Here is an 18600-nt window from a genome sequence, read left to right on the forward strand (position 1 = left end):
GGTGATTGTCTCTGTGTCCTTTTTTCCTCCCTTTTGACTTGTCTTTTAAAGAGTACATTAATAGATAATTCAATAATATTGATATACAATGAGTTGAATTCCAAAATGACTAAATTAGTTTCCCTGAGCTTGAAAATAGCACAAAAATTGAGAAGCTTTCTTCCTTTTTCTGATGACCGATTGCCAATTAAATAGAAAGTCTGGATAGGGAGCAGGAAGGAGGGAAAGCAAGATGGCTGCCGGGCAGCTCAGCCACCACAAGTCTTGTGAAAAAAGAGGCTGAATAAATAGAGCCAAAGCATGGAAGTCAAAGAAGGAAATTTTAAAAAAGACATTATGAGGAGAGGTAAAAGGGAAAGGAGGCAGCAAATGAAAAAAAAATGAGAGGAGGGAGGCATTTATTTCTTCCCTTCAGAAAAAAACTCTTTTTCTTCCCTCAGATGAAACCCAGATTTAGAATCTGAGAAAGACTGAAGGCTAGCCAAGAACAAACAGAAATTTAGAAATGTACATTTTTCCTTCCTCCTAAGGAATAAACATTCTTTTTTAAAAAGAAAAAAAAAGCACATTTTAAATAATAAGTAACAAAACTTAATAACACTTTCAGCAGAAATAATATATGCAATAACAGCATCTAAGAAATGAGAGACTGGTATCTTTTTTTTCCGGTAACTTTTTTTTACCATGTGTGAATCAACATCTAATTTTGTATTAATATGCAGTGTGCACATATTTTCCTGATTTCCCTCCACTGCCCACTCTCACATTACCTTTTATTGTGCCATATGCAGATCAAAAGCCAAGATTGTTCCAAACACGACTTTTGACTTCTCCTTTACATAAACTCTACCTATGATTAATTATGCTGTCAGCCAGCTCCGCTGGGCCTTAGTGGAATTTTTGTTTAGTGCGGGTGGGGAGTTTAAAGCTCTGGTGTTGGCAGTTTGAGGCACTGTAACTGTTCATGGTTCAGAGTGCTTTGTCTGGAATCCCATCTGCTGTTGCAGCTTCTGTGTTCAAAGAGTTTGGCTTGGCATGATTTGGTTAAATTTATGGAGCTGTATTTTTTAAAAACAGAGAAAACCAACCTATCTGAAAATAGTTAGGCAAGATATACTATTACAAGCTTAACTGGCTTTAGATGTTAGCAAAATGTGCAAAACACAAGAAAACCGACCGAACAAGAACATAAATATGTTTATGCCACTGATCTCTTGGCTCCACCTTTCTTTCCAACCATTGCTGCTCTGGTTTTGTCAGAAACTTAGCAATGTGGTTTGTGTTTGTGCACGTGGAAATGTACAGTGTTATAGTTCAGCTAGAGGAGGTGATAATTTATGCTACTTTTAGGCTACTGAGACAGATATGACTTCATAAGTGACCAGCAAGGACTAAATAACCGCAAAGTTTCCAGTGACAATTTAACACTAGCCTGCCAGTTGGAAGGTGGCATGATGGTGACAGATATTTAAACTTGAGTATGCTTCATGTGCAATGAGTTCAAGTCTTAAGAATAAAGTAAGTCTAAAGTAAGTGTGTAGTGCCTTCAAGGGAACTTCCATGTTTCTTCTGTGTAATAATTTGTTATTCACTAATATGCACTAATCCACACTCTTTGGAATCTGAAGACACTTTTGAAATTATTGAGAGTAAACAGTGAATTTGCCAAATAGTTGCCATGGTAGATAAACTGCAAATCATCCATTTACCCCAGATTTTATCCCTTGTAAAACTGTTATTAGCCCTTCCACCTTTGTGTTCCCTGGGTAAGATTTGCAAAACACAACACTAACCAAGAAGTTGGTCCTAACAGACTTCTTAGATATAAAGATTATTTTGGAGATTTACTTTACAATACTCACTTTATCATTTTAATTCCTTAAAAGAATTTAAGAAGAGTCTGACTATAGTACAGGATGCACTTTCTACCCTTGTGCACTGTTTTGAGAATGCTGAACACTTACTTTAGAAATGTCTCTGGGATATAATTTATCACACAGTGGTTTTCTGGGGAGAAAAATGAAACAGCCATCAACCACCGTTCCATTACGTCAAAGGAAACTGAGCTGTTTGTGAGTTCTTAGAATTTAACACTTGTTAGTAACATGCATTCAAACTATTAAAAGCTATACCAATGTGCTGTGTATCATGTTTGGGTGCACTTGGCATGAAGAAGGATCAAGAAAACTATTGCTTCAATATTATTGCTTTGATATGAAAACAGTTGCCTAAAAGACTGCAGCAAAAGATCCAAACCAATAGAAAAAAATAGTTTGCAGGCAACTCAATGTCATTTATATTCTGAGAAACTTCCACTGAAGAAAAAGGCTGGGGTTTCTCTGGAGCACCCATATGAATTGTGTTCTAGTTAGAATTGGGAGTTGTCATCAATTTCCAGAGCTGCTACATTGAAAGAAAAATTCCCTGCATCACCTATCTGAAGACCTGGCTATGGTATAATGACAGGTGAGTACAAACTTGAGTTAAACAAAAATACGAGTTATTGTACTCTAGCTAGAATACTTTTAAAATGGGGAAAGTTCAAAACAACTGCATGATCATATAAAAACTCATAGACTGGTATAATTATAGCTTCTTATTGTGTAGCAAAATGTAAATAAGATTGCTAGGAGTAGCGCAAGGGAAGCCAGAGAGGATAAAGAAGGAAGAGCTTGAAACTCCATACTTTTTTTTCCAGAAAAGTTCCATCAACTTTGAACAAACTCCAATAGGAAAAGGTATTATAAGCACTGGAGATATTTCTGAACTTTTTCTTATTCATAAGATTATGTTAGTAGCATATAAAACATTTTTTACTACCGTAACGTGAACATTTCAGTATCAGTTATTAAGTTCATGTCTTCCAGGTTACAAGGCAAGAAGCTTTTTTTAAAAAGGCTAATTCATAGGAAAAAAAGGCTTTGAGATGGAAGACATCTTAATTATGATGCTCTAAATTCAGGACAACTTTTTTAAATTACATTACTGATGTAAGACAGATACTGTGGTTCCTGAACAATATTCATGAGTCCATGCTGGAGAATTGGACATCTTATGTCTCCCTTCCCCTGCCTTCAGAAGTTGTTGCTTTTTGTTGGCGATATGATTTAATACTTTCAACACTAATAAAACATCTATCTTGGAAGAAACTAGAAAATGGCAGCTGATTAATTGTAACAGCGTTTTGTTTCTTCTGTATTTTCCTGACAGTCTTCAAGGACAACAGTGTTAATTTTTATATTTCTTTTCTACCTTTGTTGATAGGCTTCTCTGAGTGGTATACTAGAAGATTGCTGTTAACAACAAATTGTAATGGGAAGCTTGCCAAGTAAGAGGAAACCGATTGCTAACCAGGCAAGCCCACAACCGAACACCACGCATAGCCAGAGCGATAGCATAAACCTGCCAGGTAGGGGTTGCGCTACCATCAGTCTGAGTCTTAACAACAACAACACAAAGGTTTTGTGCTTGTCAGAAAATTCAGTCTCCAAGTTTCTAGTTTAGTGACTTAAGTGCTATACCAACGTGGCGCGCTACAACAGCAAAGGAGGGATTTAATATTTATCTTCTTCGTGCTTTATCATATTGATTTTATGGGACAGAAAGAAACTCCATGGAGAAAAATAAGGGGAAATATTTATGGGCTTCTGGACATTTAATTTTTGTATGCAATGATTTATTTTCATACATAACAAGTCATGTGATTTATTACCCAAAATGTTACAGTCACATGTAATGTTCCCTCTAATTCTTTTTCGGTGTGGGCGGAAAAGTACAGTGTCTGAGCGGCAGTCCCTTTGGGACTGGGCGTTACAGAAGTCTAAATTAATAAATTAATAAATTAATAAATAAATTTTCATGCCTCAGCGCCTGATTTTTTCCCAAGACAACTTATTGTGTAATTATTTGGGGCTCGGTGCTGGGGCAGAATAAGTTCCCTTCCCACTATGTTATTCTGTTATTTTATATTTCAATTAATATCATTATCCTCTTATAAATCCAGATAGGCCATCATGCCTACTCCTCCTTCTTATACATTCTTCTTAAAAGAAACAAAAAACCCTTATACAAATTTTTCCTAATTAGGAAAAAAAAGTTCCCTTCTTTTTTATTAAAAGAAATTAATAATAAAACAAAACCAAAATCTATTACTATTAAAACTAAAACAACCAGCAAAACCAAAAACATAACTATTAATAAATCCATGCTTTAAAATCTTCATTTCTTAAATATTTATCATAGTATTATAGTAATCTAAAAATAATATGAAAATCTATCTGAATACCAATTCATCAATTAATACTGTATATTTCCATAACAGTATTAAAACCATACATACATACATAAACCCCTTATTTATCCTATGTATCTTTCATTAATTTTACCTATGTAATTCTATATAGTTCTAAAATTCTAATCCAATTTTATGAATTAATACATCCTGATATTAAACAACACTTAAATATATATTTTACCATCATTCCATAGTCAATCCATATTTAATAATCAATCATCCCTCCTCAAATTTCTACCACTGTCTCATTTCTGGGTGCCTCTCCTGTCTCTCCCCCTTTTCTCTCTCATATGTTTCTCATTTCTCCCTCTTCCTCCCTTTTTCTCTCATTTCTTCCCCCTCTCACTTCTCTCTTTTTCCATCCGTCTCCTCCCCACCCCATGTGTGTGTGTGTGTGTGTGTATGTGAACTCTTGAACCATTTCCAAAAACAGGTGAGGGCTGGGGTTTTTTTCTCTGTTATTATTTGGGTGCTTTTTACCATATGCATTAAATCAAGAGTCACTTCTCTCTCTCTTTTGTTTCTCTCTCTTTCCTCTCATTCTCTGCCTCAATCTTTTTCTCATTTCTCTTTTTGCTCTCATTTCTCTCCCTTCCTCTCCTTTTCTCTCTCTCTCTCTCTTGCTTTCTCTCTCTCTCTCTCTTGCTTTCTTTCTCCCCCCTCTCTCTCTTGCTTTCTCTCTCTTTCTCTCACCCCCTCTTGCTACCTGTTCAACGGTGGTGGGGTCTATGCTCTCAATGCGGGCCGCCGCCGTCTCTTACTCATCTTTAGCGGCAGGGGGCAGCCCCCAGCACGGTGGCAGGGGAGGAGGTGAAGCTCGAGGATGGAGTTCTGGGCCCGTTGCCCCCGGCACCAACATGGGATTGGGCAGCAGAGGGGACCCGGCGGCAGGGGGAAGCCCCCAGTGTGGCAACGGGGGAGGAGGAGAAGCTGGCTGCCCGGGGAAGCGGTGCGTTTGAAAAGCACACCGCTTTCCTGGGCGCAGGGCTTGACGTCAGCTCAAAGCCCCACAGAACTGCCACCGCTGCCTCCCCCTTCCCTCCCAGCACAGGCCGAGCACCCCGCCTTGCCCCCCTTGCAACCTGCCCCCCTACTCCCGCATCCCGCCATCCAAGGACCCTTTGTCTCCCCCGCCACCGCCAGCTCCGCTCCCCACGCCCACCCAGCCCGACCACCAATCTCCACCCAGGAGCCGCAAGCCAGAAGCAACAGCACCGCCACCGCTGGGGGAGGGAGCACCCGCTGCTGAAGAGGAGGCGGAGTAGGAAGCGTGAAACGCCGCTAGAGTTAGCCGGTCCCGGCAAAGACCTGGTGGTGGTGGTGGTGGCAGGCAGGGGGGCCCCTCCACCACCCTCCTCTCTGTGCGGCCTTTGAAAAGCATGCGCCAGGCTTAAATTTTTAATGCACTACAGCGCACGGCGCACCTCAGAGAAAACATTGGTCACAAGATATATATACATGCATACATATTGTTTGTGAAATTTTATGTCATGTACTATGATCTGGTTCTGCGTGCCAGTGGAAATTGAAGTCTTTAACACTTCCATGCTAGTTATCTAGCAGTTTTTATTAATTTTGGTTGAGAAATTCTAAATCCCTGCTTGAACGTGAAATCCATTAACAGTGCAAATATAACTATTTAGTCTGCTCCACAATGTGGCAATGAGGAACAATGTGGGATTCATTATCCCACCACCAGAGAGATTTGCAGTTGGCCAATTTGGATTCCTTGATGGGTTTATATCCACATGGAGGAAGGTATCTCAGGGTTCTGTCCTGGCCTGAGGACTCTTCAACATCTTTATAAAATAGGAAGTATGAGGGCTGCTCTTAAATTTGCAGATGACACAAAACTGGCAGGGGAGGAGATTGCTAACGATACAAAAACAAGCTCAAGAGTCAAATGGAGTGCAACAAAAGGATGTTCAATAGTGAGAAATGGAAGATTGTGCACTTAACTAGGAAAAATGATGCACTAGTATGGGACAGATGATACCTGCCCTAGAGGTAGTAACTGAAAATCTGGTAGATCACAGACTAAACACAAGCCACTAAAAGAGACTGCAGATTTTGATTTTCATCATGGAGGTATAGTGTCAAGATTACAGGAAGTTTCTATTTCATCTTTGACGCTAGATTGGAAAGTTAAAAAAACATCCTGGAAGAATGCAGTTATGCTAGCCACGAAAACATGAAAACCATGTAATTACCAGAAGACTGACATAAAAAATATAACCATAAAAAATTAAGATTGAAGGTTTATTCACTAGCATTGGTAGTGACTTTTTAAAAAGTATTCATTATCAGTTGTGGTAAATTAGATGCAGAAAAAACAGGTGGTCAATTTTAAAATGTTTTAACAGGTAAGCAGCTGAAACTGAAAAGTTTAGTAGCCCTAGCAAGGGAATTCCACTGATGGTGCCTGGCTATAGAGAGTCCTTCTCTGGCATTCTCACTTGAGTGCTTCGGCCTGGGGGGAGGGCAGTAAGGGAAAAATCTTTCTTAATCTGAATACATTTGTATAAAAATATGGCTTCATAGAATCCTGAATTCAAATTATGTAGAAATTATAGAAATGTTCTCTGTTGACCACAAATGGAAACAATTTGGTGTTGTTCAGTATTATTGGGAATTAGCTTCTATCAACACAGTGGTTTCTACATTCTAGTCTAAAGAAAGCTGTGAGATTTAAAATGAGACACACAGTATGTAAAGCACTTTGCAAGAATACTTCAAATATTGAGAGGTTAAAATCATGAATTAACCTGGTTGGTGTTTATTTTTTCTTTTAATCTGCAGTTGCCAATTCCGTCATGATTGTTGCAGTCAGTGATTTTCCTTCTAGAGACACAAAGCCAGTACTAAGGATGGGGGAACAGCTGAGTTTGCTATCTGAGTGAGTATTAACAGACAAGGAACAAAACATAAAGCAGTACAGTTAATATTTATGATATTCATTGAGGGATATATATCCTGGAGTGGTTAGGGAGATCCCCACTGCAGAAAAATCCAATTTTGAAAGCATTATTTTGTTTTTACATATCTACTTTGTATTAACTGTCCAGATTACTTTATTAGTTGTTGATTCTTCCTCTTTACATTTTACAGTATTGTATTTATGTTTAATGTTACTGGTATTTAAAATTAAAAATGGCATACACAAAATATGTAAATAACTAATAAAAAATAAACTAGGAGTCCTTACGTAGCTCAACTAAATTATCTGAGGTATCTTCTGAGTAGTTAGAAGGACTAATTCAACCTTTCTCAACTTGATCTTCATTTGAATTAATAATAATAATGATATGATGATGATAATAATAATAATAATAATAATAATAATAATAATAATAATAATAATTTATTGTTCTGCCTGACTGGGCTCAGGCAATGCGTAACAGTCCAAGGAAAAGAAATCAAACACACACGTGCTCTGCTAATCAGCAAACTTGTATTAGATAAACAAAAAAGGGTTACTCAAAAACAGTTCTTAGTGTCTGAAAACAATGAGAGTGCAAGGCTTACTTCAGCCGCATACAAAAACACAGAAAAAAACAAACAAAGACAACCTGGAATGAGCAAAGACGTTTCAGGAGTCCTTTTGAATCTTTGGAGCAAACAGCAAGTCCCAGGGTTTTCATCTCCCACTTGTCTGAAAAAGCTGGGTTGAAAACTCCAACGGCACAGAACAGAAACTTCAGAGCAGGAACCACAAAATAACACAGATAAACAGCCACAGTTTGCCTTGGCCTTTGTTCCCTTTTATCCCTTTAGCCCTCATTAAGGGAACCACACCCAGCCCTCAGTATAAGAACCACACCCAGCCCGGGTGCTCCTATAATGACTTGTAATTCTCCTTAAAGCGATCCCTTCTTTGCATAGCTCTTCGGCTACGCAGATTAATATATTGATCTGCAGAAGAACCCAGGGACGAAAGACTGTCTGAGGGACTGCATGCCAAATCCCCTGGGCTGTCTGCTGAATCCTGCGTCCCAGTGGCCTCGTCTTCCTGGCTGTCAGCCAGGCTTTCACATTCACTTTGTGCCGCGTCTCTCTCAGCTGTGGGAGCAACGGCTGACCCAGGCCCAAACACAACATTTATTAGATTTGTATGCCGCCCCTCTCCGAGGACTCGCAGTGGTTCACAACAAGACAATATACAATATACAAATCTAATAGTTAAAAAACAATTTAAAAAACCTTTATAAAAATAATCATACAGCTCAAACAGATCATACATAAATTATAATAGCTAAGGGGTATATTAATTTCCCCATGCCTGGTGACATAGATGAGTTTTCAGAAGTTTACGAAAGGCAAGGAGGGTGGGGACAGTCCTAATTTCCAGGGGGAGTTGGTTCCAGAGGGCCGGAGCCACCACAGAGAAGGCTCTTCCTCTGGGCCCTGCCAGACGATATTGTTTAATCGATGAGACCCAGAGAAGGCCAACTCTGTGGGACCTAATCGGTCGCTGGGATTCGTGTGACAGAAGGTGGTCCCTGAGGTATTCTGGTCCGATGCCATGTAGGCATTCTGGTCCGATGCCATGTTGGTCATAACCAACACTTTGAATTGAGACCGGAAACTGATCAGCAGCCAGTGCAAGCTGCGGAGTGTGGACGAGACATGGGCATATCTGGGAAAGCCCATGATTGCTCTCGCGGCTGCATTCTGCACGATCTGAAGTTTCCGAACACTTAACAATCAATAAGATAATTCCAAACAATTTCCAGACGTCATGTGGCTGGTCAGTCTGGGGATTATAAACCTAAACATCTAGGTAGTTAAATTAACCTCCACCCTTCATATTTAAAGTTTGGATTCTTTGGGTGTTAATGTTGTCCAAATAAAGGGATAATTGTGGAGCATTTTTCTGATGAAAAAGTCTGATCATTGACTAGAATTTTAGAAAATTGGGAATATCTTCAAGTAGTACAGCAGAATTTTACTTGAGGTCATTGAAGTTATGTTTCTTTTGCAGAGGGGGTGAATGGTGTCAAGTCAAGTCAGTAACAACTGGCAAAGAATGTTCTGTACCTAGCAACATCATAGCTAAAATTTCACACAGGTAAGCATTGTGGTTTTTCTCTGTCTGAAGTAACATCACAGGATTTTTTGGGGGAGGGGGAGGTTGTGTTCTACAAGCGCAAAATAGTTTCCCCCTCAACTTACACATATTTTTCATAGGCAACTGACCCCTGCAGTGTTTTGTTTTTCAGGTGGCTCTATGATGGCATTGATCGAGCCAAAGCTGAGGAGTTGTTACTGTTGCCTGCAAACCAGGAAGGTTCTTTCATCATAAGAAAGAGACAAACAAAGAAAGGTAAGGATTCTAGGATGCCCACATAAAAGGATACATTTGTCAAGAATGTATAAGGTACAGTTTTAGGATACAAATAAGCAATCAAATCACATTAGGAAATAGGTGTTGTAATCTTACCTGAATGCATCTTCTCATCCGGTGGAACCAGCCTTCACAATGGGAAGTTCCTTGACCAATCATCTTTAGGATCAAGTCAATAAATTTGAATACTTGCTTGGATCCACCTTGCGACCCCAGATCTGATGAATCTGAGTCTAGGCTTGAACGTGGAATGTTGGTAAATGGTATTTGGACTAAGGGAAATCTCCGTCTAGAAGAAGTAAGAACTGATGAGAGTGACGCTACTTGCCTGCGAAGAGTGTTGAGGGAGAGGCCCTTGTGAAGGCCATCCTTTAGGAACCTCAGGATTTTAGGAAGAGGGATGTGCACTGGAGAGTTTTTCACTAGTACACCATTCGCAAAAGGTCTTCCATGTGGTGGTATAAATGTGATTGTTGGACGGGTGCCGAGATGCCTGCACAATGAAGAATATGTGTTGGTCATGCTAGGTCACACCTCTCAATCTCTAGGCCAGGGGTCCCCAAACTTGGCAACTTGAAGACTTGTGGACTTCAACTCCCAGAATTCTCCAGCCAGTTATGCTGGCTGGAGAATTCTGGAAGTTGAAGTCCACAAGTCTTCAAGTTGCCAAGTTTGAAGACCTCTGCTCTAGATGGTCAGTTGTAACCAGGCCGGGTCTGAATGAAGCGGGAGAAGAACCTGGGGAGTTGTGTGTTGATAAGTGTGACAAAGAGATCGATTAGCGGTAGTCCAAAATGCTGGATGATCTGGTGGAATAGCACCGGAAAAAGCTGCCAGTCCTCTTGATCCATTTGCAAGCGGCTTAGCCAGTCCGCCTGTTAATTACAATTCCTCGATATGTGGTCCGAGGTCAGCGATAGAAGATGCCTCTCCGCCCACAGGCCCAGTCTCCTGGCTTCTTCTTGGAGGGATCTGGAGCATCTTCAGTTCAACCAGTTGATTGAATGGGAGGCTTCACGGGGTGACAACTGGCCTTGCGCCATTGCTCCCTGGATGTGAGCTCTCCACCCTGTCATGGTGGCATCTGTGGTTACCACTATTCTGTGAGGAGTCCAGAAGGAGCTGCCTTTGGAGATGGTTGAGGAATTCCACCAGGAGAGGGATCTGCACACCTGCGGAGGGAGCTGAACCCTTATGGGTGACGTGCCTAGTCCGGTTTTCTGAAAGGATCAAAGGAACCATTGGATTCCCTTGTGTGAAGACTAGCCTAGGGGGTGAATGCGATACAGGAGACCATTTTCCCTAATAAAGAAGACAAGGGGGGCCTCTGCTTGTGTAGCACCTGCGATACTGTCTGATACTGTCCTGCTGTTCCAGTGACAGGCATATGGTGCATGTCATGGAGTCAATTATGGTGCCTAGCTGTTGGATGGTTATGGAGGGTAATAGATGGCTCTTCTTCAAGTTTATGGAGAAGCTGTGGTTCCAGAGACATCCTATGGTTAAGTCTAGGTGCTGTTGGGTAGGCTTCCTTGAAGGGGCATGAATGAAGATATCATCCAGGGAGCAATAGATGCCATAATCTTATGAATATCCTGGGGGCTGAGGACAGCCTGAAAGGTAGGGCTCTATATTCAAAGTGATTCTGTCCATAATAAAAGTGAAGAAAACGTCTGAGAGGCTTAAAAATGGGAACCTGCAGATAAGCCTCCGTTAAGTCTAACAACGTCATAATAAATTTCTTTAGATCTAGGATCGCTCTCCATTATTATTATTATTATTATTACTATTATTATTATTAATTATTATTATTATTTAGATTTGTATGTTGCTTCTCTCCGAGGACTCGGAGCGGCTCACAACAATAAAACATCATATACAAAAACAGTTTTAAAAGACCCCTATTAAAAGCAGTCATACAACCCAAACATACCATACATAAAGTCAAGATAGCTGAGGATATATCAATTCCTCCATGCCTGGCGACATAGATGAGTTTTCAAAACTTTGCGAAAGGCAAGGAGGGTCTTGGCAGTCCTAATCTCCGGGGGGAGCTGATTCCAGAGGGCCGGGGCCGCCACAGAGAAGGCTCTTCCCCTGGGTCCCGCCAGATGGCATTGTTTCGTCGACGGGACCCGGAGAAGGCCAACTCTGTGGGACCTAATCGGTCGCTGGGATTTGTGCGGCAGCAGGCGGTCTCGGAGATATTCTGGTCCAGTGCCATGAAGGGCTTTATAAGTCATAACCAATACTTTGAATTGTGACCGGAAACTGATCGGCAACCAATGCAGACTGCGGAGTGTTGGTGTAACATGGGCATACCTAGGGAAGCCCATGATTGCTCTCGCAGCTGCATTATCCCTTGCCCTCCCTACCCACCGATGTCTTGGGAACCACGAAGAGGATGGAATAGAATCCCTGCCCTCGTTCCTGTGGGACTGGCTGAATGGCCGATTGAGACTAAATATCCAATAGTCTCCTCCATCAATTTCCACTTGGAATAAGAGAAACTGAACATTTAACAAAGGATGGGGTGGATGGGAGAATTCCAACCTTAGATCCCTGTGCATGGTTTCCCATACCCAAGAGTCCTGGTTGGATTGCTCCCAGGCCAGCCAAAACCTGGCCAACCTGCCTCCAATTGCGTCTTGGAAGGACGACCACCGACCCTATGAAAGAGCCTGCCTGAAGGGCCTCCTTGTGATTGCAAAATTGCCTCCTCCTGCCTCCTGTCTGATTGCCTCCGATGGGGGAAATACTGCCTGGGAGGAGGACAAACCCTGTTCAGTGCTCTATAGCATCATTTTGAGGGTAAGAGTTGAAACAGTTTATGTCCAGGATAGAGATATGTAGATATTTTCACAGCCCTCTTTTTGACTCCTGCAGTATGCCGGTCCTCAATGGTAGGCAAGTTGGTAGAAACCCCCACCCCCAGTTCTAATTATCTTCTGAAAACTGTCTTGTTGGGTTGCAGAACTAAACCAGAATTATAGAGGTGCAGATGAGACTCAATAATTCCTCTGTAGCACTGTTATCAGCAGCTCCTTGGGCAGTTTGAACTTTCTGAGTTGGTGCAGAAAGAACATTCTTTGTTGTCCTTTTTTGATAATGAAATATTTTTATATTTGGTGTCCATTTTAGGTCTTGAGATATGGTAGAACCTATAAATTTGAAGGTCTCTACTGTGTTGTCTAGTATTGTAAGAGGTAGTAAGTAGTATGGGTTTCTCCTACCACCATTTCTACGGTTTTGAGTGTGTTCAGTGCCATTAAATGTGATAACATGCTAATTAAGCTTTGATATTAAGTTTTCTTCTTCACCTAAAACATAATGTAAGTTTTAAGGATACTGGCATAACTGTAAACATTAGTAAAAAGCTCATTGCTTTCAAGAGAATTTAATGAAACATACATTTCAGTAATCTTAGTACAGTAGTAGGATTAGATGGACTTTTTTCTGTCTCTGGTTTTTTTCCCCCTTAATAGGTTGCTACTCTTTATCAATCAGATGCATGACTCGTGAATCCTGGATTTGTGTAAAACACTACCGCATTAACTGCTTGGAAAACAACTGGCTTTATATCTCTCCCAGCCTTACCTTCCCAAGCTTGCATGAACTGGTGGACTATTATTCCGGTAATTATTTTTAAAAATTAATTATAAATTAAGAGACATTTTACATGCTTTTCAGTTTCTGGTTGTGCCAATCTCTCTGTGTGTTAGAAAAAAAGAGAATTGCTTTACAGCATGTTAGACCACTAGGCAAAAACCTCTGCTCTTTGGAGAGATGGTGAAAATGGCCAGATTTGTGTTAGGTTCCACACTCCTGGCTTCTCAGTGAAATTTTTTTTTGGTGCCACAATATTTATACTGAGAGTACCATTTTCTATCATTCTAATTGCCATTTATTTTATTGCACTTTAAAATATGGAGTCTGGCTAAAAAAATGTTGACCATTATTCGAGAAAATTGGTATATTTATAATATAAACTTTTCAGATGCTTACTATCAAGGGAATGCTGAAGTTCTTGGTAGTGGCTGTTTTCCAGCTCTTTATAGGATCTCATGTATTGCTTGTCAATACATAAGTTATTCAGTTCTATTATTTGTTGTCTGTTGTATGTACCCAGCCTGAAGCTCAGCATGTGTTAAAAGCTGTTTCCTGGCTATATTGCAAGTTGGTTAACTTCCTTGGCTGCTGTATTTATTTTTTTGGATGTTTTTAATTGTTTTATGGTTTTAGAATTTTAAGCTGCTCAGATGGCTAGCTACAGAAATTTAATGAACAAAAAAAAAGATTTGTAAAAATGTGGTGAAAAATCTAGGTCTGTTATGTGATCATGCTGTAAGAATTATTTTTAAATTTGGTTAATTTTATCAAGAAAATAAAGTGCATTTTATCCAAAAGCTGTAAAAGCAACATGACTGTTGCAGCTGGATTTTTTTTACAATACAGTAGGCTGTCAGAAAACCCTAAATGAAAATCTATTGTGATAAAAATATTCTGACAAAAAAAGGAACACAACAAACAACATATCTTAGATTCAGGTTTATTTCATGGGCAATTTGGAACATGAAGAGCCATCACAACATAAATTATATCCATAACCCATTGGAATGAGGCCCACTGACATAGCTGAGTCCAGCAAGGATTAGCTACGTCCAGAGGCCCCAAACTCATCCCAAAACATTTTTAATACTTTTCTGCATGCATTTCACAACTTACTTCCTTGTTCTGTTTTAGTGAGTCTCCACATATACCTGTGTACACCTCAAACTCGTCTTTGTCTATTTTCAGTTCCCTATTTCTCAGTTTCAGTGTTCGAATTCCAAATATATCTCAAAACTACATGTACTTTGCAAAATCACATTTCACAGCGACAGCTCAGCAACATTACAAATAGTTGATACACTTTGCAATTTGTCTAAAACTTTGATTCATATAATTTTTAGGGCCCACTATCCTTCTGAGATGTATATAATCAGACCCCAGTTTTCCTTCCCTCATACTATGATGTTTATTCTCTTTAAATAGAAAGTAGTGATGGCTTATATTGCTGTTTGAAGAAACCGTGCTTCATCCAAGGAGCTAGTTCCAGCTTGTTTCATAATCTTCCCAGACCTGTGGAAGTAAAAACATCTGCTCTCAACTGGCAACAGATCAAGAGGTTATTTTATTTTTAAATATTCAATCTATACTCAACCTCTCTCCATGAAACCGGCCCCCGATGCCCAAAAGGTTGGGGGGGGGGCCCTCTACTCTATACTGGTTCTATATCATTTTAAAAACAATCCATGAGACTAGTTGTTTCTTTGCAACTCCAGAATCCTCAGCTGTTAACAATCATAAACCACTGCAGCAAGGAAGTATTGCATCTGTTGCTACAAGGGAAAAATCCATGCCATTAGCAAAAGCAAACTTTCCCGGGTACTGAAGCAGAATATGCTGATAATTGTTTGCCTGTTCTTATGAGCATCATGCATTACTTGAAACAAAATAAAAACAAAGTCATTATTCTCCTTTTAAAAATGTTACTCAGGAATGTTTTCTTCTATTTAGTTCAGACTTGTTGTCAGAAGAACCGCTAACGGAAGACTCACCCATCAGTCTTGGCTTGCGAGAAGCAGTTACTACTTACCTGTTTATGACCGATGACCTGTCATTACAGGACACACCAAACAGAAAAGGAAGGCAAACCAAAGATATATAAAGCAAATATTGGAAGTATTTTTGGAATATGAAACTTGAACACACTATCTGTTGAATTTGTGGTAATTTTTTCAAGTTGATTTAAGATAGTTATCCTTAAATCAGTGTTACGTTGTTATACTTTTCATCTTTTTCAAGAAGCTTGGCTGATTGAAATATCGTGTTTGTGTATATAAAGTATATTTATGTGTTTTTCCTACAGGTTTTGCACTTGTAATTCATAATTGATTAGTAATGAAAAATCTGATGTATTCACAATAAACCAAATAATTGTTTCACCAGGCTGTAATGGAGCATTGGGACATTAATGTCAACAGTTCAAGAAACAAAAGAAAGCAAGGAAAGATGCTTTCTTTGATCTGAGAGGAAGAATGGTAGGAATGCAGCTACCAAAAGTAGAATGGGAATGGAAGTGTTCTTTATACAGTATCCATACATAGTATATAAAAATCACAAAAAACCTATGGCAGCTTTTGGCCGCACTCAGAAGCTGCACAGTTTGCTTAATGAAGCCCCAATACATTGGTTTTATGTTAAAACTAAACAAACCCCACATGTTCATCCCCTTGGGTTATTTGTAAAAATAGTAAATGAGGAATACAAATAACAATTTAAAAATAAATTATAGTGAAGTCACTGATGATGCTTGGTTGTTAGCTTGCAAATGTTTCATAACCTGATTTGCACTGACCTCACTTAATTGGATAATGAAATGTCTACAAACAAACAAACAAATTCAGGGAGCACCATGAAATCCATAGTTCAATCCTGAGTTACATATTTTATATTGTAAAAACATTATAATTATAGCCTGAACAATCAGGAAACCAGTCCAATAGAGCAGTTACTCTTAGTATTGAACTTGTCTGGCTCCCAGGTTCCTACACAGCAGACTTCAGGAATATGGAACCATGGATCTTCCAAATGTTGTTAAATGATAATTCAGCGTCCCTAAGCACTGGCCATGCTAATTAGAAGTTCTATCAGTTACAATTTATAAGACTTTGAAAGTTATATATCTCTAAACCTTGCTCTATCTTCAACATTAAAGGGACATAGCTAGAAATTATTCAAGCCTTAACAAAATGCACTACTTGTTTACAGTGAAAAGATATTTTTTTCAGGGATATTTTATCTATAAAATTCCCCATGATGTTATTGTGAGACAACTGGATGTCTTTTAACAATTACAAACTTTATTCCAATTTATTACAGCAAAATAATTTTTATCTGCTGTACAGCTGCTATACTTAAAACCTATAAGAGCCAAATCATTGGAGACAAATAATTCCCTGAAATTAGTCTTGGCATAAAGTCTCTTTCAGAATGCAAAAAAAAGTAAACTGTTTTTGAATGAGATAATGTTACTTCTATGACAAACACTAGATAACTGAAACCTACATAATTCTGCAGCATATCAACATTACGGATTTTTATTCATAATTACCAATTTGTACACTAAACAGGTCTTCAACTAACAAATGTGCTTTAATTTAAACTTTGGTGGTGTCAAAAACAACTCCAATATCAAGGTAGGAAAAATCCAACATTCAGAACACCCAATGCAAAAATACCCTATTCTGTCCACCTCAAAGTAATTTCTTGTCCCAGATGTTTTCTAACAAAAAGGAAGTTAATGATGGGAATATGATCTGCAGGCAAATGATATTCTTAAACATATAAAACAGTTACGATACACCAATGTTCGAAAAGCTACTATATAATGTAGCTTCAATGTAAGCAGCATTTCTTCACTTGATCTCACAAATAATGCTAGTAAGGAAACAAAAAATAAAAGTACAAAAAGGGGTTTCAAAAACATTGTTTAACATAATATCCCATTGCCTTTGGGAACAGTACCTCATGCATAGACCTTGAGACTTCTTTGTTATACACAAATATAAAATTAACTGATTCCCAAAACCACACTTTACAAGTATCTACAATGAAAACATTTATAATATTGAAAAAGATTATGTTTCAAACTATAACCGGAATGGCAATTATTAACAGTAGGGAAGAAAACAATACCATGACAATCGCTGGCCATGGCTAGATCTCAATCTGTAATACATCCTTCCTTGTGTAGACACTTTTATATCCTGCATTCAGGATATGTCCTCAGTACATGTGGGGCACAGCATGGCCAGATTTAGAAATTAAAGAATGCACATAAGCTCAACATAAATGGGTGTCCCAGTACCATGAGAATCATACTACAATGTCATGATAAATATGGAAAACGATAATTTACTAGGAAAAGAAGTGCAACCAAATTGGGATCTTCTACTACATCTATTTAAAATAGTAGATTAGTTTCAGATCATATATGCAAACCTTTTGTGTAACAGTTTACTATAAAATTAGACATTCATACTTGCTAGGCTTGAAAATAATATCTTCTATTGATTAAATATCGTAGTTATGCATAAACTATTAGGATAAAGTATGAGTCTGTCTGACACATTTAGTCACTTAAATAAACTAGACAGAATGTTATCTACAACCTTGGATCACTAATTATTTTTTGGCTCTTAAAACTTGGTTTTCCAGTGGCACAATTTTGTCAGTGTATATATGCAAAGAACATTAATGGTTATTTCAACTTGATACAAGGAATGAAAAAATCCTTTGCCAACCTGCACCTACATTTTCAAGACAAGAATAAATCCTTTTCCATAATGTTAAAAAATGCCTAGCAAAGGCCAACTGAACAAAATAAGGGCAATCTCTTTACTTTTATGAAGAGGAACCCTTGCCCCTAAATAATTCCCTGAAGTCAGTTCTGCATCACATGCAACAAGCATGCTATTCCATTAAAATAGAGAGTGCTCATCATATGACAGGCTCCAGCCATCCAGAGAAAATTTCGTATCATGTTGAACAGCAAAGTGCTATCTGTTGTACTTTGCCCAAGTCTGTGAGAAGTTGTTTTATACAATGCTTCAGTTGAGGAAGTCTTGCTAATGGTTCTGGTGGCTCCAGCTCTCCAGTATAATCCAACCAACTCTCTAAAACTGTAAAAGAAGATACACAACAATCACTAAATTAAAGGTCTAAATTACTTATGTCTAAGTTTAAGTAGATTTGTATTAGTTATAAAATGTTTGAGTAGGATAGTGTAATCTTTCATTTAAAGGAATCAATTTTAGATACTTTTTAATAAAATATATTAACTATCAAGCAATTTAAAATAGCACCCCAAATATAGACATACAGTAGGGAACTGCTATAATCTGTGCTCAGATCAAAA

General features: G+C 38.8%; 2 protein-coding genes across 12 annotated transcripts in view; one reads left to right on the plus strand and one right to left on the minus strand.

The window, feature by feature from the left end:
- The first annotated feature begins 2107 nt into the window (after window positions 1–2107).
- Window positions 2108–15636, plus strand: SLA2 (Src like adaptor 2). 2 transcript variants are annotated; one of them, XM_070744959.1, is made up of 9 exons: window positions 2433–2466; window positions 2699–2738; window positions 3265–3409; window positions 7094–7190; window positions 9276–9362; window positions 9514–9617; window positions 13124–13273; window positions 14673–14805; window positions 15198–15636. In XM_070744959.1, the coding sequence occupies exons 3-9, from the start codon at window positions 3313–3315 to the stop codon at window positions 15346–15348; spliced, it is 819 nt and encodes a 272-aa protein (XP_070601060.1). In that variant the 5' UTR covers window positions 2433–2466; window positions 2699–2738; window positions 3265–3312; the 3' UTR covers window positions 15349–15636. The 2 variants fall into 2 exon arrangements, with proteins under 2 accessions (XP_070601059.1, XP_070601060.1); XM_070744958.1 differs by lacking the exon at window positions 2699–2738 and having other exon boundaries at window positions 2108–2466.
- An 885-nt stretch (window positions 15637–16521) lies between these two features.
- Window positions 16522–18600, minus strand: part of PHF20 (PHD finger protein 20) — a 52322-nt gene continuing 50243 nt past the window's right edge. For all 10 annotated transcript variants that reach the window (XM_070744948.1, XM_070744945.1, XM_070744942.1 and 7 more), the window contains one exon: window positions 16522–18364. In XM_070744948.1, the coding sequence (XP_070601049.1) occupies window positions 18222–18364 (143 nt within the window). In that variant the 3' untranslated portion in view covers window positions 16522–18221. The remainder of the gene's footprint in view (window positions 18365–18600) is intronic.

Source organism: Erythrolamprus reginae, chromosome 3, assembly GCF_031021105.1.
Source record: "Erythrolamprus reginae isolate rEryReg1 chromosome 3, rEryReg1.hap1, whole genome shotgun sequence".
NCBI lineage: Eukaryota > Metazoa > Chordata > Lepidosauria > Squamata > Dipsadidae > Erythrolamprus > Erythrolamprus reginae.

Bases quoted from the DNA above. Each gene is read 5' to 3' on its own strand.
- SLA2 (XM_070744958.1), top strand. From the start codon at position 3,313: ATGGGAAGCTTGCCAAGTAAGAGGAAACCGATTGCTAACCAGGCAAGC. The intron at 3,410-7,093 runs GTAGGGGTTGCG...TTTAATCTGCAG, and splicing joins CGATAGCATAAACCTGCCAG to TTGCCAATTCCGTCATGATT. The intron at 9,618-13,123 runs GTAAGGATTCTA...CCCCCTTAATAG, and splicing joins AAAGAGACAAACAAAGAAAG to GTTGCTACTCTTTATCAATC.